Genomic DNA, 17755 nt, shown 5'->3' with positions numbered 1-17755 from the left:
GAGTAGGGGGAAGGGAAACCGTAATCAGGATATATTATGTGACAGAAAAATCTATTTTCATTAAAAGAAAAAAGAAAGAATTGGTATGACCCCTCCTCAAATAAAAAGTAATCACCATCAATACTTTCTGTGCCCACCTTCTCCTTAGATTCTCCATTTGCAGGGTTACTACTGAATCCCTTGTTCAAAGGATCAAATGAGCCTGAATCAAGAAGGCTTAAGTGATCCACTGTTTCACAACTAACATGTGTAGGGAATAGTCATCTATGCAAGCAATACTCATGACTTAGAAATGTCACCCCCAAAAAACAGAAGTTGTCATTTTGTTTAAATGGCATTTCCTGAAGAGTATACATCTATATACTACAAAACCCCAGAAAGCATATGAAATTAACTTGGAAATTCATGTTTTTATTGTTAACATGAGTGCTGAATTTTAGTGAAGCTGTACATTGAGTACATGTGTCAGCAGATTTCCCTCTAGCTCCGGAACAAAGATTGCACTCTAGGGATTGTCTTCCCTTTCCCTAAGGAGAAGGACCTTTTCAATACGAGGAGGTATGCTCTGTAATACGACAGACCTCTCATTCTTCCTCTCTTCTGCTCTCCGATGGACGAACCATGTCTAAAATCAGAGGAGAAGAGGATTGGATTTAGCATTGGCTTCCATCCCAGAGCCAAGAGATAAAAACCTCTTTAAGCCACATAACACTGACTTTCTATTCAGCTCACAAAAGCAAATACCAGCTGTGTGTCAACTTCTGTGATAGGCCATGATTTTGTCTTTTTCCAGCAGTATAGACACTTCAGTGGTTTATTTTTTATTGTATGGAAAGCTTAGATTACAACTTGTTCCAGGTCCTTGATGTTAATTCAATATATGGTAACTGGATAAAGGAGAGTCTTCATTCTGATATTTGACCATCAGCTGTAGAATACCCTCCTCACTAGTGATATGTTCCTCTTGTTTGGGCAGAGGTTGTAGATCATAAATGTTAGCCCATTTTAAAGGCCTATGGAGGGGAACAGTTTTCTGTTTGTAAAAGCAATCTTCAGTATGAAGTAATCAACAGAAACAAGAGTGGGAAAATTTTAGAAAAAAAATAGCCTTCAAGAGTGCCAATGGGATTGTTGGTACTTGAAATTTCAGGAGAGCGAACAGGTGGTAGGCAGAGATGTCATGGACAATGGTTTGACATCACAGTCTTCAGTGTTTGAGAAAGTTGACAAGTTTAACCTAAATGACATACGGGACACTGAAACCTTTGCCATCTCCAGGGGTTCAGCTGAAAGGTTAACTTCCACCCATGGTTAATCTGAACAGAATATGTTCTTTCATGAACAGTATATGTTCATAGTAAATCTGAACAGTATATTCTTTCATGTTATACAAAGTTCTCCATGATGAGGACGAAGAATAATATTTCTGATTCAGCTATATTTCTAGAATCCTGTCCAGCACAGAGGGCATACTAGGCCCTGCTGCATCACCAGGACATCTAAAGCCCATCATTCTTCAAAAGGCAAGGAGTAAGATGGTCCACAACAGTGAGGGGAAACTAGTCATAAATCAGTTCTTCCTAGATATGGTCTAGCTATGGAAATACAGTCACAGTTAACTGTTAGATGTCACCATCCTGGCAGGCTCCTAGTGAATAAGGGTCTATTTTATTGGGAAGTTCTCAAACTGCACATTTGTGACTCCATGTACTTACTCTCCCTGTCTATTACATGGATTTATAATCTAAAGAAGACCAGCCAAAGGACCAGAAGCCCTACTACCATCCTGATGCCTCCATGAATTCAAATAAAGCCCCAGTGGCTGACTCATGAGGCTCACATTAAGTCAGAGTTCCCCCTGTTTGATTCCTAAAGCCTATCTATTACGTCTGTAAGAGGAAAGGGGAAATCAGAAGTGAGGCTTTTGGAAAGTCACACTCAAGAGTGTGCAAACAGAAGACCATGGGTGTTTTCTCTTGTGTCCACCTTCTCTCTGTAGCTGCAGTGCAACAGTCTCTAGAGCTGCAGTGCATCATCCTCTCTAGAGCTGCACCACATCTTGCTCTCTAGAGCTGCAGTGCATCAACCTCTAGTCTTGCAGTGCACCAGTCACTCTAGAGCTACAGTGCATCAGCCTCTCTAGAGCTGCAGTGCATCAGTCTCTAGAACTGCAGTCCATCAGCCTCTCTAGAGCTATAGTGCATCAGCCTCTAGAGCTGCAGTGCATTAGCCTCTCTAGAACTGCAGTCCATCAGCCTCTCTAGAGCTGCAGTGCATTAGCCTCTCTAGAACTGCAGTCCATCAGCCTCTCTAGAGCTATAGTGCATCAGCCTCTAGAGCTGCAGTGCATCAACCTCTCTAGACCTGCAGTTCATCAGCATTTCAAGAGCTGCAGTGCATCAGTCTCTCTACAGCTACATTGTATCAGCCTCTAGAGCTGCAGTGTATCGGTGTCTCTACAGCTGCAGTGTATCAACCTCTAGAGCTGCAGTGTACCAACCTGTAGAGCTGCAGTACACCAGCCTCTCTAGAGCTACAGTGCACTAGCCTCTCTAGAGCTGCAATGAATCAACCTCTCTACAGCTGCAGTGCATCAGTCTCTCTAGCAAAGGATAACCAGGCTACAATCCACAACTCAAGAGAAGTTAGGTAAAGAGCAGGAATCTAAGGCAAACATGCATGAATCACCCCAGGAAGAGAAAATGGTTAAGAGCTCCTGGGTAAACTGGGAAGGGGGTAGAAGGTTGAGGATGGGGGATGGGAGCATGAGGGATCTGGATGGTGAGGTTGGAGGAGGGATGGAAAGGGAGAGCAATGAAAGAGATATCTTGACAGAGAGAGCCATTATGGGGTTAGGGAGAAAGCTGGTGCTAGGGAAATCCCCAAGAACCCACAAAGATGACCCCAGCTAAGACTCCTAGCAATGGTGGAGAGAGTGCCTTAATTGGTCTTCTGCTGTAGTCAGATGGGGTCTACCTTAATTAACATAGAACCTACTTCCAGTGACTGATGGAAGCAGATGCAGAGATCTACAGCCAAGTACTTGGCCGAGCTCCTGGAGTTCAGTTGAAGAGAGGAAGGAGGGATTATATGAGCCAGGGGCATCAAGACCATGATGGAAAAAAAACACAGAGACAGCTGATCCGAGTTAGTGGGAGCTCACAGACTCTTGACTGACAGCTGGGGAGCTTGCATGGGAAGAAACTAGGCCCTCTGAATGTGGGTGACAGCTGTGTGGCTTGATCTGTTTGTGGGGTCCCTGACAGTGGGACCAGGACTAATCCTGGTTATATGAACTGGCTTTTTAGAGCCGATTCCCTATGGTGGGATGCCTTGGTCAGCCTTGATGCAGTGGGGAGGGGCTTGGTCCTGCCCCAACTGAATGAACCAGGCTTTGTTGACTCACAATGGAGGCCTTACCATCTATGAAGAGTAGATGTGGGAGTGGGGTAGGGTAGGGATGAGAGCTGGAGATGGGGAGGGAGGGGGAACTGTGGTTGGTATGTAAAATGAAAAAAATCTTGAATAAAAAAAAGTGCCTAGGACAAGGCTTCCCAAGACCTGAGAATGCTGTAGATTGACTGTTCAATGTCTTTGCTTGGATTTACTGACCTTCACTTTGACTTCAGTAACATTCAAAGCTTGTGCAAGTTCTTTTCTGTGGAAAGAAAACCACAAATGTTTATCAGGCAGTGTTTTACATGAACTGCAAAGTCATAAATGATTTCTATGCTTTTTTAATATTGCTGTGCTCCCTCAGACCCCCATTTAACTTTCATTCTCAGAACTAGTCTTGCTTTTGAAATGGTTTCACCTCTTACAAAAGTTTCTAAACAATAGAGATGAATAATTTTAACACACTATTAAAAATTAAAATTAAATGCCAAAGTGTATGCTGAGCAAATTGTACTAAATTAAAAACAGCACCAGGGGAAGGGAAAAGGAAACCGAAAGGAGTTGATGGATAGGGACACAGTCCCTGAAAAGATGACGAGGCTACTGGTGAGGAGGTCACCCAACAAAGTGTAAATCCTTAACACTGGTGAACTTTACAGTAGTATTTTGGCATACTATAATCATGTCTCTATATTTTACAGAAATTAAAATATGATATGAAACGAGTGGTGTTGACTATGTACACTTGTTTCCGGTCAACACTACACGCTAATACTGATCTTGACCCCTACACAAGGCACCCTCCTGTACCCACCACTGAGGGAGAAGACAGGAGTGGCTTTGGGTGGGATGATAGGAAACCAGGGCCTGGAAGAACAAAAGGACATCTCAACCTGAGACAACAGGGAGGTTAGGGATAGCTCCTGGTTCCAGACACATACCTGGCAAGCGCATCTGGGTACTGGGTTTCTTTGAACATTTTTTCCATTTCCTCGACCTGCCCCAGTGTGAACTGGAAAGTAGTTCGCCGCTGCCTTCGTGATGAACGGCGCCTCGGAATCCTAATCACAGTCTCAGCTGAGTCGTTCTGGCCCTCACGGACCTGGTGGCCCCCGTTATTTGGTGCCGTTACGCAGCAGGCATCCCCTCCACTAGGGTTGCCACCCACCATCGCCAAGGCACCATCTGAGGTAGGGACCTCAGCTATTTCCTCGCTATTCTCATTCTTGCTGGCCATGACTAGTAGTGGGCCGAAGCCACAGAGAGAAGTGGGGCCCCAGGAATGACCTCCCTCGAGGCCTATTGTTCGGTCAGTCTCTACCACTGACGAGGCGTCAAGAGAGGGCCTGAGGAATGGGTGACGTCAACATGTACTACTGCGCATGCTCCACACTTCTCCATGTTTCTCAAGTTTGACGTCCACATGCTCCTCTCCAGATGGGAGCTACAGGCTTTTCCCTCCCTTACTGACTGCTCTGAGCTTTTTGACCTCTTGCTGAGGTAGGTGGTATTTACTTTGGTGCACAAATGGTGGATTTGGCCCAAAAGATGGGGAACTGAGGGAGCCACTGTGAACAGACTTGTGAAAGGTCATGTGAAGTTAAAACTGGCTTCCAGGGCATACATGTAGAATGAGTTTTAGCCTGCATCTGCATGCATGTGCATGCTGCCTGTTCCTCCTAGGTTGTAGAGATGACAATGAAAGTGAATTGTGTAGCACTGCAAAATAATTAGGGAATAGAGTATGGGAGAAAGTATGGGAAACACACAAAAATCACAGGACCCTTGCGTGAACATGTAGAAAATTTCTGTGGACCTCACCCTCCACCTACTACTGCTGCTGAGAGAATGGGCTTAGAACTAAGTGGACATGATCAGCTTAGTGGCTGCTAGTACAGGAGTCCCTGGTAGTATATTGAAGGCTGGCTAACCATTGTTCTTCGAGTTCAACATTAACATCTTGGGACTGGGTTTGAATATAATTCTAGTTAATGACACTGTTGAAAACCAAACAAAAGACACCCCCTCCTCTCAAAAGACAAATGATCTGCTTGAGAAATAATTACCTCAAATTTTAATAATTTTATAATCTCTGTTAAATTGTACATGTAATATTTGCCTAAGTTCTTATCACTGAGGATGTTGATGCGGTCCTTTCTGTTGGATTGAAGGTAAATACATAAATATTCAGGCAGTGTTAAAAACAATATTTGGCATGTGACATATGGCATATGACACCGTTAATAAAAATAATAGGTGCCTGAGCTAGACACTGTTGGAAGTGGGGAGGGTCAGTACCACCCTTCCTGACAGATTCCCAGAAGTAAAGAAAATTTTGCCTTGTTCAGGATTACAAATTGCTCCTGAAAAGATACAAAGAGGAGATACTATTCATTTATATTAGGATATAAAATAGGTCTACAAAAAATTAGACCCCAAAAGGTACAAATTAAGAAAGATTAATTATGGACTCTTAATGACTTTAAAAGATTATTTGGGACATTTCCCAACTACGAATTGTTGCTGGGGTAAAAAAATGATGAATTGAGTGTTTTTTTCAAAACCTTAGAAGGTGACAAAGACTTAAATAGTCCAAAAGAATTATCTGCTGAAGCTGAGAGAGAATTGGCCTTGGTGGAAAAGAAAGTACAGGAAGGACATGTGGATCATGTGGATCCAAAGCTTGATTGCATTTTGGTTATTTTACCCTCTAAGCATTCTCCTACAGGAATTTTAATGCAGAGGGAAGCTATTATATTGGAATAGATATTTCTACCAAATAAACAGAGTAAAAAATTAAAAACTTATGTGGAAAAGATCTGACTTGATTTTAAAAGGAAAATTGAGACTTTGTCAATTAGCAGAAATAGACCAAGCAGAAAGTATGGTACCTTTAACTAAGAATGACATTGAAAAATTATGGGTAGAAAGTGAACCTTGGCAAAAAGCTTGCAGTAATTTTTGGGGAGATATTAACATCAAATATCCCAAAATTGATAGAATTCAACTTATAAAGAGAACTGATTGGATTCTGCATCACATTGTATGGGAAATACCCATATCTGGAGCCTGTACATTTTATACAGATGCAAACAAACAAGGAAAGGCAGGTCACAATTCAGAAAATTTAAGTAAAGTGGTTCAAAGTCCTTATAATTCGGTTCAAAAATCAGAATTGTATGGTATTCTGATGGTATTAATGGATTTTTCTGAACCTCTCAACATAGTTACTGACTCTCAGTATGCTGAAAGGGTGGTATTACATATTGAGACTACAGAATTTATCCCTGATGCTTCAGAATTAACTTCACTATTTATTCAATTACAAGATACAATCAGGAAAAGGAATCATCCTTTATATATAACTCACATCTGATCCCATATGGGTCTGCCAGGCCCTCTAGCAAAATATAAAGATGAGCTTGATAACCTATTGATAGGAAATGTGCTCAAGGTCTCAGAATTTCATAAAAAAAATCATGTTAATAGTAAAGCTTTAAAAAAGGATTTTTCCATAACCGGGCAACAAGCCAAGGAAATTATAAGGAAATGTCCTACTTATTCTTTTTAAAATCAGACTTCACTACCAGCAGGATGTAACTCAGAGAGTACTCAGAGGAATGAAATCTGGCAGATGGATGTGTTTCCCTTTGTAGATTTTGGAAAATTGAAATATGTACACCACACTATTGACACTTATTCAGGATTTCAATGGGCAACTGCTATGAGTTCTGAAAAAGCTGAATCTGTAATCATGCATTTGTTGGAAGTTATGGTCATCATGGGTATACCTGCACAAATTAAAATTAACAATGCTCCAGAATCTGTCTTTGGTACAATGAAATAGATTTTTGCTTATTACAATATAAAGCATATTACAGGTAAACCACATAATCCTACAGGCCAAGCAGTCATAGAAAGATCAAACAGAACTCTAAAGGATATGCTAAATAAACAGAAAGGGGTAACAAAAAACCCAGAAATAGACTGCATAATGCTCTATTAACTTTGAATTTTATTAGTGCTAATGAGAATAGAGCAATAGCTGTGGAGTGACATTGGATAATAGAAAAAACTACTGAGTTAAATCAGCCTATATACTTTAAAGATGTGCTGACCTCAGAATGGGAACCAGGATATGTGTTACATTGGGGATGAGGTTTTGCTTTTGTTTCTACAGGAGAAGATAAGCTGTGGATACCATCAAAATTAATAAAGGTTTGATTTAAACAAGAGAGACCTCTTAATTAGAAGAGGTGATAGTTCATCAACCAGCATGATCATCCAATTAAAATTAACTTATATCACTAACAAATGCTTTTCATTTAATCAGATGTAACTTGCCAAAAGGGGACCTCCCCAAAGTTAGGCTTGGAGGAGGGATTTTGTTTTTGTCTTTCAAGAGAAGGACAGCTAAGGAATCTAAAGAATACTGGACAAATGAGACATCTCAAGAAAAGGGACAAATCAACCAGAAAAAAAAAAATGTCTCAAGAAAAAGACTAAATTGTCCTATTGTTTTATCACATATAAAATTTCATAAGTCTTCCTCAATATTTGTTTCTACTCTTCTCTCCAGACACTTAACACAACCCTAGGGTTTTCCCTGCTCTTGGAAGTTTGGGGAGGGTCAGGATTAAAAATTCATTTCAAATTTTTTAAGGTTCATTTTTCTTTTTCTTTATGTGTATGTATTGTTCACTTGTTTGTATTTGTACATGTGTGTGGGTGTAGAAACATAATAAGGCATATGTCACCTTTTCAGAAAAAATAATAGGTGCCGGAGTTAACCACCGTCGAAAGTGGGGAAGGCTCAATAACTCTCTTCCTGACAGATTCCCATATGCCTTACAATGTATTTTGTGTGTTTCTAAAAGAAAACTACTTGGCTGTCTAAGGGTTTGTCAGTATAGATACAGAGACAGAAACCCCAAGTCTACAGCACGCCAATGCAGGAAGCTGGAGTCTTTATGGTGGATGCAGAGCCATGGAAGACACTTGACATTTGTTTTTTGTTTGTTTGTTTGTTTTTTCTTTTTAGGTTTTTCAATACAGGGTTTCTCTGTATAGCTTTGCGCCTTTCCTGGAACTCCCTATGTAGTCCAGGCTGGCCTCAAACTCACAGAGACCCACCTGACACTGTCTCCCGAGTGCTGGGATTAAAGGTGTGCACCACCACCACCCCGCCTGGCAGTTGACATTTGTACTTGGGCCTCAGAGGACAGTTTTTCCTCTCGCTGACTGCCACACAATTTGTAGGAGATCTCTGCATTTTGACTTCAGAGGAGGAAGAGAACAGAAGGCAAAGAAAGAAGCAGCTAAGAAAAAAGAAAATGGGATGGACAGTGTCAGCTCTATTTAGCTAAATCCCAAAGCCTGAGCTCCATATATCTTGGGACCCTGAATGAAATGCCTTGTTCACAGCTTCCTTAATCATGAAATGGGGATAATACCAATGGCACAGGACAGGGATACCATCAGGGTTCATTGAGTTACTTGCAGAGTTTGACATCCTTTTCCTTCAACTTCACAAACCAGTGTACCGGTAACTACAGTTTACTTTCCCTGAATAGCATAATCTCAGCACTAGGACAGTGCTTCCAGAGCCTATGTCAGCATGGATGCCTCTGACTTCTGAATTACTGCAAATAGCCCAATCAAGCTGCCTGTAACAATCCAGTGCATCTCATACTCAGCTCTAAACAGGATGTCTCCATCACATTCCTCCTTCAGGGCTCAGGGAACCCCAGAGAAGAGGAGGCAGGAAGAGTGTAAGAGCCAGGGGGGATGGAGGACACCAGGAGACCCTCTAAATCAACTGAGCAAAGCTCCTCTGAACTCTCAGAGACTGAGGCAGCAAGCACAGGGCCTGCATGGGTCTGCACCAATCCTCTGAATTCAGTTTAGTATTTTAGGGGACTCCTGAGTGTGTTGACAAAGGGTCTCTGATTCTTGAGGTCAGTCCAGAAGACCTGGGACTTGCATGCTTTCACCTTGTGATTCCAGAGCTGAGAGAATATTTCCGTAAGTATTCCTAGTCTCTATGTGATTGTGGGTTAAGCGCCATGCTCAATGGCCTGAGCAAGGGCTGCGCTCAGGCCTCATTCCCCACTCCTTGGCTCATTTCATGCTTCAGACACCATGCTCTGAGTCTTGTCATTTGCCTCCCTGCCTGCCTTGTGCCCCTTTCCATGCCTTCCTTCACACCTTCCAGGGTGCAGACCTTTCTTCAACTTACTCCTTTACGTTCTCAGCCTCTCCTCTCCCTTCACAAAGGGTCGTGGTCCCGTGGCTTTCCCTTATGCCTCCTGTCTCAAGTAGGCAGGGCTGGTACCTCAGACTCAAGGAATTTTCCTCTATTTTCAATGAGTAGTATGCTTTTGTTCCCCTGCTATCTACCCTGAGGTCATGGAGGGGAGGAGCCTGACATCCAGTCTCTCCTGAGCTCTGAGCCTGGACTCTGAACTTAGGACTTTGTGTCTGCCTGGTCCACGTTTAGCAAAGCTCCTGCTCAGTCAGTTGAGCTGTCCTGCATAGCCTAGCACTCCGGATGTCTGCTCTGCATCCTCATCCTTGCACACACCCAGCAGAAGTATGGGCACCCTGACCTGACTTAGACAAAGTCTTATTATCTATATTATCTATATTCAGCCAGAATTACGCCTTCCTACAAAGGATTTATGTGAGTAGATTTCCATCCACTACTCTACCCCTGCTCTGAAGCTGGGAATAGCCACATTCCCAGGCTGCCATTTATTTATTTTCTTAGATTTATTTATTTAAGTTTATGTGTATGACTCTTTTACCTGCATGTATGTATGTATAAAAGGGGGTATCAGATACCCTGGAAATGGGGTTATGGATAGTTGTGAGCCACCATGTGGATAATGATATCTGAACCCAGGTACCCTGCAAGAGCACCAAGTGCTCTTAACCACTAAGCCATCTCTCTAGTCCCAACCAGGCTTCATTTTAGTGACAGTGACCTCAGTTTTGGCCCTAAATTCACTGAAGAAGTAACTAAAATTATCTTTCTGCTCCACAGTCAGGGCCACAGACCTGGTAGGTCAGTGTTTAGGCCCAAGAAGAGACTTGACTACAAGTTGTCTTGACTGTGGCCCACACCTGAATCTGAGCTTAGCTCCTTTCCCTATACCTGTCTTGAAGCTCCCCTGGAACAGTCTCCCTTTCTACTGTTGAAAAGTTCAGTAAATGTTTTTCTTTCATAGTTGTGATGCTGTAACATTGACATCCCTGAGCTCCTGGACCTCTCAACTGGGACCCCAGGTATTCATACTTCAGTGTTGAGCCTTCACTCCTGACCTATATACTTGACATCTACTTATGAATCATATTGCAGAAACATTGCTTCAGGCAGTTTGTATGAAAGCTGGTTAGGATGGACTTAACTCCCGAAGTTTGAGTCTACTCTGAGGCTGACTCTAATGACGGTTAGAGTCCTGAGCTTCTTTCAAAAGACTCCTCCTAGGTGCAAAGACTTTTTTTAGCGTTACTTGTGTGGGCATTATTCCCAGATTCCATGGGCTTGGAAGGTTTTCCTTAGTAACGAATGGGCCTTTCTGTTATATGACATCATATGAAGATCTCATCTGAATGGAACCCTATTCTTGAACCCCTATTTTCTGGCAGAATTTTGATGAAGGTTACTTGAACATTCATTGCAGAATTTGGGATACGGAAGTCACCTCATTGGATATACCAGGTTCTGTTCTCTGTTTCTGTCCTTCTCCTCTCTCTAGTCATCTTCAATCCTTTTTTCTCTGGCCTTGAACCACTTAATGTGTGCCTTGTAAACCCTTCCCTTCTCCATCTGTCCTACCCTGCCATACTACTTCTTTCCCACATCAGACCCGAGCTGTCTACAGTCACCTTTGTTTAGAACAGTGGTTCTCAACCTGTGGGTTGTGACCCACTTGGGGTTGCTTATCAGATATCCTGCAGGTCAGATATTTCCATTACCACTTATAACAATAGCAAAATTACAGTTAGAAAGTAGCAATGAAATAATTTTATGGTGTGTGGGTCACCTCAACATGAGGAACTGTGTTAAAGGTTTGAAGCATTAGGAAGGTTGAGAACCACTGGTTTAGAATCTTATAGAAGGCTACTCCCTCTGAGCCAAGTCAGATGGACTCAGTGGCATTGCAGTCACCCTATACCACAGTTCTGATAGCAACATTCCTAAAACACAGCCATTTGGGCAATTCTGAATTCTTGGCCAGCATTCCTGTATTCAACAAAGTACCCAGCACATGCACTCTCAAGTATCAGGTGACACATGTGTTCTGAGCTGTGGTGTAGCCTGATGCTGGCACTGCCCAACTGTCATCTCACTTTTTAAAAGAACTTTGAGGTAAAATATCAGCAAGTAACCTGTGAAGGGTTGAGTTAAATGATTAACAAGTAAGAAACTAACACATTATAGATAAAACTTTTTTGATTTTTACTTTCCATCCTTATATTTTATAAAACTTGAAAAAAGAACCTAAGAGCATGTGCAATGGAAAGCAGGGAATGGGATGAATAGATCAGTCTCAGGAGAAAGGAAAAGCTTCGCCTTCAAGTGAAGCTAAGAATATTGATGATTGCATAGGACTTAACATTTTAATTATGGAAATGAGATAATTTAGTGTCAAAGAGTGACCAGCAAAATTTTAACTCTCTAAGAGCTTTCACGTCTGCTAAAATTTCCTCCAGTCACAGCAAAGTAGCAAAAGCAGGTTTCAGCAGGCAGCGAAGAAGATGGGAAGAATACAGATGCATTATTAATTTAGTGAGTTCTATTTTCTGCAGTGTAACCACTATATAACCTGTGACCCAATACAATCTAGAGGAGTCTTGCCAGCATGCACATTTCTGTACTGTCCTCTGAGCCCTCTGACTCCTTGATTCCTGGGTTTCTGTGGTAATGTGCCTTCTCTCCTGGATTCTGCTTGCTCTGCTGCTATTTGAGATAAAGTCAGAGGTGGGTACACTCTGCATTGTTTTCTCTCAGTATGGGCAGGGCCTGATGATCTTTGCCATTAATTAGTTTCCACAGGGGCATTTGTTAGGACAAGAAACAGCCAGATGTTTGCCTGTGATACATAGCTGGTCCCCAGCCCAGGATAATCACCTCACAATGTTCATCTAGATATTCACTTCACTCCTGCCCCTGAACACCTCTGGCAGACTCCTGAAACAGACTCTCAGATAACCTCCATATGCTCTTCCCCCTGGAGTCATAATGGAGCTTCTGGTATACATGACTTTAGACAGAGAGAGACAGTAGCCCGACGGCAGCGCCAGCTATACAATTTTGGGATAAGAGAAGGGACAAGCCTACAGCCATATGTGTACTTACCATATGTCCACTTACCATGGTAAAATAGGGGGCATATGTGCTATGAAACTGCAACTTGGAGTCCAACTGTGTATTCCTAGAAGAACTATTTACTATGGATATTCTTAAATTCATTACATGTAAAATGAAGTTTGTGTGTATCTACTGCTTGAAGACGGTACGAAGTACAAATTAACAATACATAAGAAGACCTTTGTAAGCCTAAAAGCTTTAAAAGAATTGATATTGTTTTTAATTTGAGATTTCTGCTTTATAATATTCAGTTGATTTAACATATTATTTCCCCCTAAACTGCACTGTCTTTTGCATCCTTGGCTAGGGAAAGACATGCCAGTGTGAAAGTGACAGTACTCACACTAGTTCCCTTTATCAGAAAGGCCTGGCACTTGGCTTGATGTTGTACCTGTATCATTTTGAAATTTTTAATTTTTGAACAAGATATTTCATGGTTTCATTTTATTTCCTTTTTACATTTCTACTCTCCCTTTTCCTATCTCTCTTCATGGTCACCTACAGCTCATCTACAAGTAGTAAGGATACTGGTCAAAACTAAATGCATTAAAAATATTAAGGAGATACTAAATAGGCATTAGGGAGTGCAAAAAATATAATCACCCTTTCCATGAGCCAACTCTGCTTTGGGTTTGTGGGATTATTCAAATGCAAATGCTTTAAGTCCTACAATTATTCAAACATTGCAAAGAATATCGTTTCATTCCTCTTAAGACTAGATTTGGTCATTATATAGAAAAACACCTGAGAATATGTTATCCTGTATCTGTCCCCTCTGATAACATTTATTGTCCTCCCTCATCATATAGATCTTAAGTTATAAGAATACAGATCTTTAGGAAGCCAGCATCCTGCTAGGTGCATGTATTTTAATATGACTTTTCCCTTACTATTGATTCCTTTCTTCCCACATGAAAAGGGAAGCCTATAAACTTGGCACCTCCAAGTCATTAGGGCACTCTCTCTGGAAGTTCCACTTAAGTTTCCTAATATTTGTTATGGGACTAAAATTCTGAACAGGAATCTCAGTTCTGTAGGAATGAAGAAAAATCAATAGTGGTTTACAAAATATAAAGCCAAAATTACACATAAAAGGTTCTGCGTAAGACTATGTTTTTAAAGATAAATATATACTTGACAAGAAGAGCATTCCAGCCCATATCAAGTTAGAGTTACAGTTTGCTCAGATGGTGGGAAAATTAAAACAGTATGGGCTAAGACTGTGAACCAGATTTATAATGCAGCATCACTGAATTAATAAAAACCGGATATCATTAGTATTCCAGAAGCCTCGATAAAAACGTGATTTACAACTAAAGCAGGTAAGAATGTGTTTAATGGATAAAACATTTTTAACACTTTCCCCTAGAATAACTGCCAGAGTACAAAGCATGTCAGCATTAAGCTGTTTGAAAAAAAGATGCCAAAAGGCTCTTTCACTGCTGTGTGGCAGCCATATTTGACTAAATACCACTCTAGCCTCCAGTTTTTAACAGAACTACCACCTACACAGTTCTCCTCCCCAGAAAACAATTACCCTTTCTCCTCTCCTGACACTAATCTTGAGTATCTGCAGTATATAGTTCAGGGATAAAAGCAATCCAGCTCTGCAGGTAAAGTCAGTATCTCACGAGAGAGAGGCACCAGGGGACAAGCAGATAAGAGAAGTCAGTGTCCTTATCTGCAGCAGGAAGTCTTGTAAAGCCAGAGATTTCAGAAAAGTGCCTGAGCCACACAGTTCTGTTCTTTGAGGCCACATCCAGGAGTACCTAGCATAAAAATAGACACACTCATCAATTCCCACAGTTGCAGGCCAAGCATCCCAAAGACTGACTGATTCATAACTACCAACAAAATTGAAATAGGCAATTTTAGAGCTGAGATGTAAGGTTTCCCTCTCAGAAGTTAAGGTCAGTAGTAATATAAAAGCCCCCCTTTTCTATTAAACTCTTCAACATTCAACTTGATTTGAGTTTTCGGAGGTTACAGACCAAGTCTCATTCATTATTTAGGAGTTAACACCAAATAGTCGGTAAATCAACTGACACTTGAAGAAGAGTCCAAGCTCAGCACCAAGGTGTCTCATAATTGTCTGTCTCTATAACCACATTTTGGCTGGGGGAGAGGGAGCTGTTACCAGGTAAAATAATTTCAAGGTATCTTCACAGTGTTTGCAGAGTATACATTAGTATGTAAAAACACTAAATCCTGGGCACTGAGGCTCTAAATTTTAGAGCTTAAAACTTAGCAAAAATCCACAAACGCCACAATGGAAATTAAATGATTGTGCAGACTCAAATAAGAATAGTAGTGCTAGTCAGTATGACTCAAAGATTACAGAGACCTCCTTACATTTCTATTTTGTTTATCCCCCTAGGGCCATTGCACAATACAGGATATAGAAGGGAGAAGTACCAACATTTGAAGCTCTAAATTTCTAACCAACAGGATAAATTCAGGGCCCATTTTAGATTAAATTCAGCTCTAAGGAATTATATAAAATACAGCTTATACATCAACATCAACAATGTAAAATTTATAATCAGTACACAACTTTTGGCAACCCCACCCCACAGAAATTAAGACCAATGTACTGTGTAACAAACATAGAAGCTTCATTATATTGGGAATTAGACAAGATGTCTCCTTTATCTTAAGCATATTCCTACAGATAAGAGCTCTACAAAACAGTCATTTCACCAGATAAAATCAGCATTGAAATATAGGCAGGTAGAATGTAGATCCTTTTCAATCTCTACCAGTGTATAAACTGTATATCTATGCACATCAATGTCTCAGTCAAGTATCATTCTATGTTTTTTTTTTCTGTTGCTATGATAAACACTAGGGCAAAGAGGAGGAAAGGATTTATTTGAACTTACTGGTTATAGTTCATCATTGAGAGAAGCCAGGACAAGAGCTCAATCAAGCCAAGGACCTGGATGCAAATGCTGAAGGAGAAACCACAGGGGGATGCTTCTTACTGGCTTGCTTCCTCTGGCCTGCTCAGCTACCTTCCTCATACAACCCAAGTCTTGCGAGCCACAAGAATATATCAGAGAGATTCAGCTGTGTATTAAAGCTGAACTTTGACCGGCCAAGGGTCTGTCAAAAGGCAAAGCCAATTATTATGAATATTTGGTGTTACCCAGCATTTAATATTCCAGCTGTCTTCTGTTATGAAATCCTTTTGTGCCCAGACCTATTGGTAAAAAATTCCACTACCCAGACCTGCTGTACCTACTAAGTTACTAACTGCCCTGCTGAGCTTAGGAGACAAGCTGCCAGGAGACACCTAGCTTTGTTTCCTGTGCTAATGAAGCTCAGACCATCCAACGGGATGGTCTGAGTTGAGGAGGCCTAGTGATTCTCCAGAGCACTTTGAGAACAAAAGATGTTTTTACATATCAAGGTGAAAGGTGAAACAACGTTCCTGAGGAGGCAGGGAATGCGGTGCCCAGGGAAAGAAAAGGCAGGTATATTCTGTAGAAAGGACAGAACAGCATGGCGAGAGAGAAGAGAGGATGACAGAGGTTCTGTAGAGGGTAAGCAGATCTCGGGTAGAGTTTTCTGAGTGCCAGAAGTAGAGAGCAGCAGAGATGGAGAAAGAGGATACAGAGGATGAAGATGAAACTGAAAGTATAGGAGTTAGTCGTTAGCTGGACTATGAGCTAGGGAGCTGGACAGAGCTGCAGTTATGGAGACAGGTGTGGTGGTATTGTGTATTCTAATAAATTTATCTGGGGTCAGAGAACAGACAGCCACTAGATACAAAGGCTAGAAAATGGTGGCACTCACACCTTTAATCCTAGCATTCCAGAGATAGAAATCCCTCTGGATCTCTGTGAGTTCAAGGCCACATTGGAAATAGCCAAGCATGGTGACACGCCTTTAATCCCAGAAAGCCAGCCTTTAATCCCAGGGAGTGGTGGTAGAAAGCAGGAAGATATATAAGGCGTGAGGACGAGAAACTAGAAGCATTTGGCTGGTTAAGATTTTGGCTAGTTGAGCATTCAGGCTTTTGAACAGCAATTCAGCTGAGAGCCATTGGGATGAGGACCCAGAAGCTTCCAGTCTGAGGAAACAGGACCAGCTGAGGATCCAGCAAGGTGAGATAGCTGTGGCTTGTTCTGTCTCTCTGATCTACCAGCATGGACCCCAATAACTCGCCTCGGGTTTGATGTTATTAATAAGAACTTTTAAGATTCCTGCTACATCTGGCGCCCAACGTTCGTGTTACGAATTCATGAAAAAGCTGTTTGCCTGTGGCCTTGTGAGCCACAGCTCAGACCCAAGCTACACTCAGCCGGTTGTGGTGGCGCACGCCGGTTGGATTTGCTGAAGGAGACAAGGCAGTAGGATTCTGAGTTTGAGGCCGGCCTAGGAGGCTTGGGAGAAGCTTTGGCCCGGACAGAGCCACAATCAGTGGTGGGACCATGGAAGCAGTAGCTACTGCTCCACATTGCCAGCTCCTTCTCATCGTGTTGGTGACTTCGATGATGCTGCTACCAGGGACAAAAGGCTTACTGCTGCTGGATCAGAGAAGAATTGCCAGGACCATCGTGTTACAAGAAAGCATCGGCAAAGGTCAGTTTGGAAAAGTTTGGCAAGACAAATGGTGGGGAGAAATTGTTGTGAAGATTTTCTGTTCTAGGGAAGAATGTTTATGGTTCCGAGAGACAGACATTTATCAGACTGTGATTGCTCCAAACCACAGAGGAGGCAAAAAAAAAAAATCTGCAGGAAACCATGACCATGCCTAACAGTGACTTTGAAATCTTCAAAAAGATGACAGGATCCTACAATGATGATTCCACATGGACTATGATAAAGCCATTAAGCCGATTAACACCATGGAAAAATCGACTTTGGACTACAAACTGGTCAGGACAATTTCGAGAGAACTAGCTGAGATGATACAGCCTGACAGACTACTCGAACAAGGACTTGAAACAAGCCCTGAACTTTCCTTTTATGCAGAGA

General features: G+C 41.7%; 1 protein-coding gene across 1 annotated transcript; it reads right to left on the bottom strand.

The window, feature by feature from the left end:
* Positions 1-390: 390 nt before the first annotated feature.
* Positions 391-5079, bottom strand: LOC114709761 (homeobox protein Rhox13-like). Its single transcript, XM_028893722.2, has 3 exons — positions 4338-5079; positions 3613-3658; positions 391-625 (listed from the first exon to the last, which is right to left on the bottom strand). Exons 1-3 carry the CDS (start codon positions 4631-4633, stop codon positions 506-508), a joined length of 462 nt encoding a protein of 153 aa, XP_028749555.2. The 5' UTR covers positions 4634-5079; the 3' UTR covers positions 391-505.
* Positions 5080-17755: the final 12676 nt, after the last annotated feature.

Source organism: Peromyscus leucopus, chromosome X (assembly GCF_004664715.2).
Source record: "Peromyscus leucopus breed LL Stock chromosome X, UCI_PerLeu_2.1, whole genome shotgun sequence".
Lineage (NCBI taxonomy): Eukaryota > Metazoa > Chordata > Mammalia > Rodentia > Cricetidae > Peromyscus > Peromyscus leucopus.
Note: the sequence above shows the minus strand (reverse complement) of the source record. Positions and strands in the feature narration are given on the sequence as shown.

Excerpts from the sequence above, each read along its gene's own strand:
- LOC114709761 (XM_028893722.2), bottom strand. The coding sequence starts at position 4,633 with ATGGCCAGCAAGAATGAGAATAGCGAGGAAATAGCTGAGGTCCCTACC. Across the intron at positions 3,659-4,337 it reads TACCCAGATGCGCTTGCCAG|AAAAGAACTTGCACAAGCTT; the intron begins GTATGTGTCTGG and ends TTCTTTCCACAG. Across the intron at positions 626-3,612 it reads TTACTGAAGTCAAAGTGAAG|ACATGGTTCGTCCATCGGAG; the intron begins GTCAGTAAATCC and ends CTCTGATTTTAG.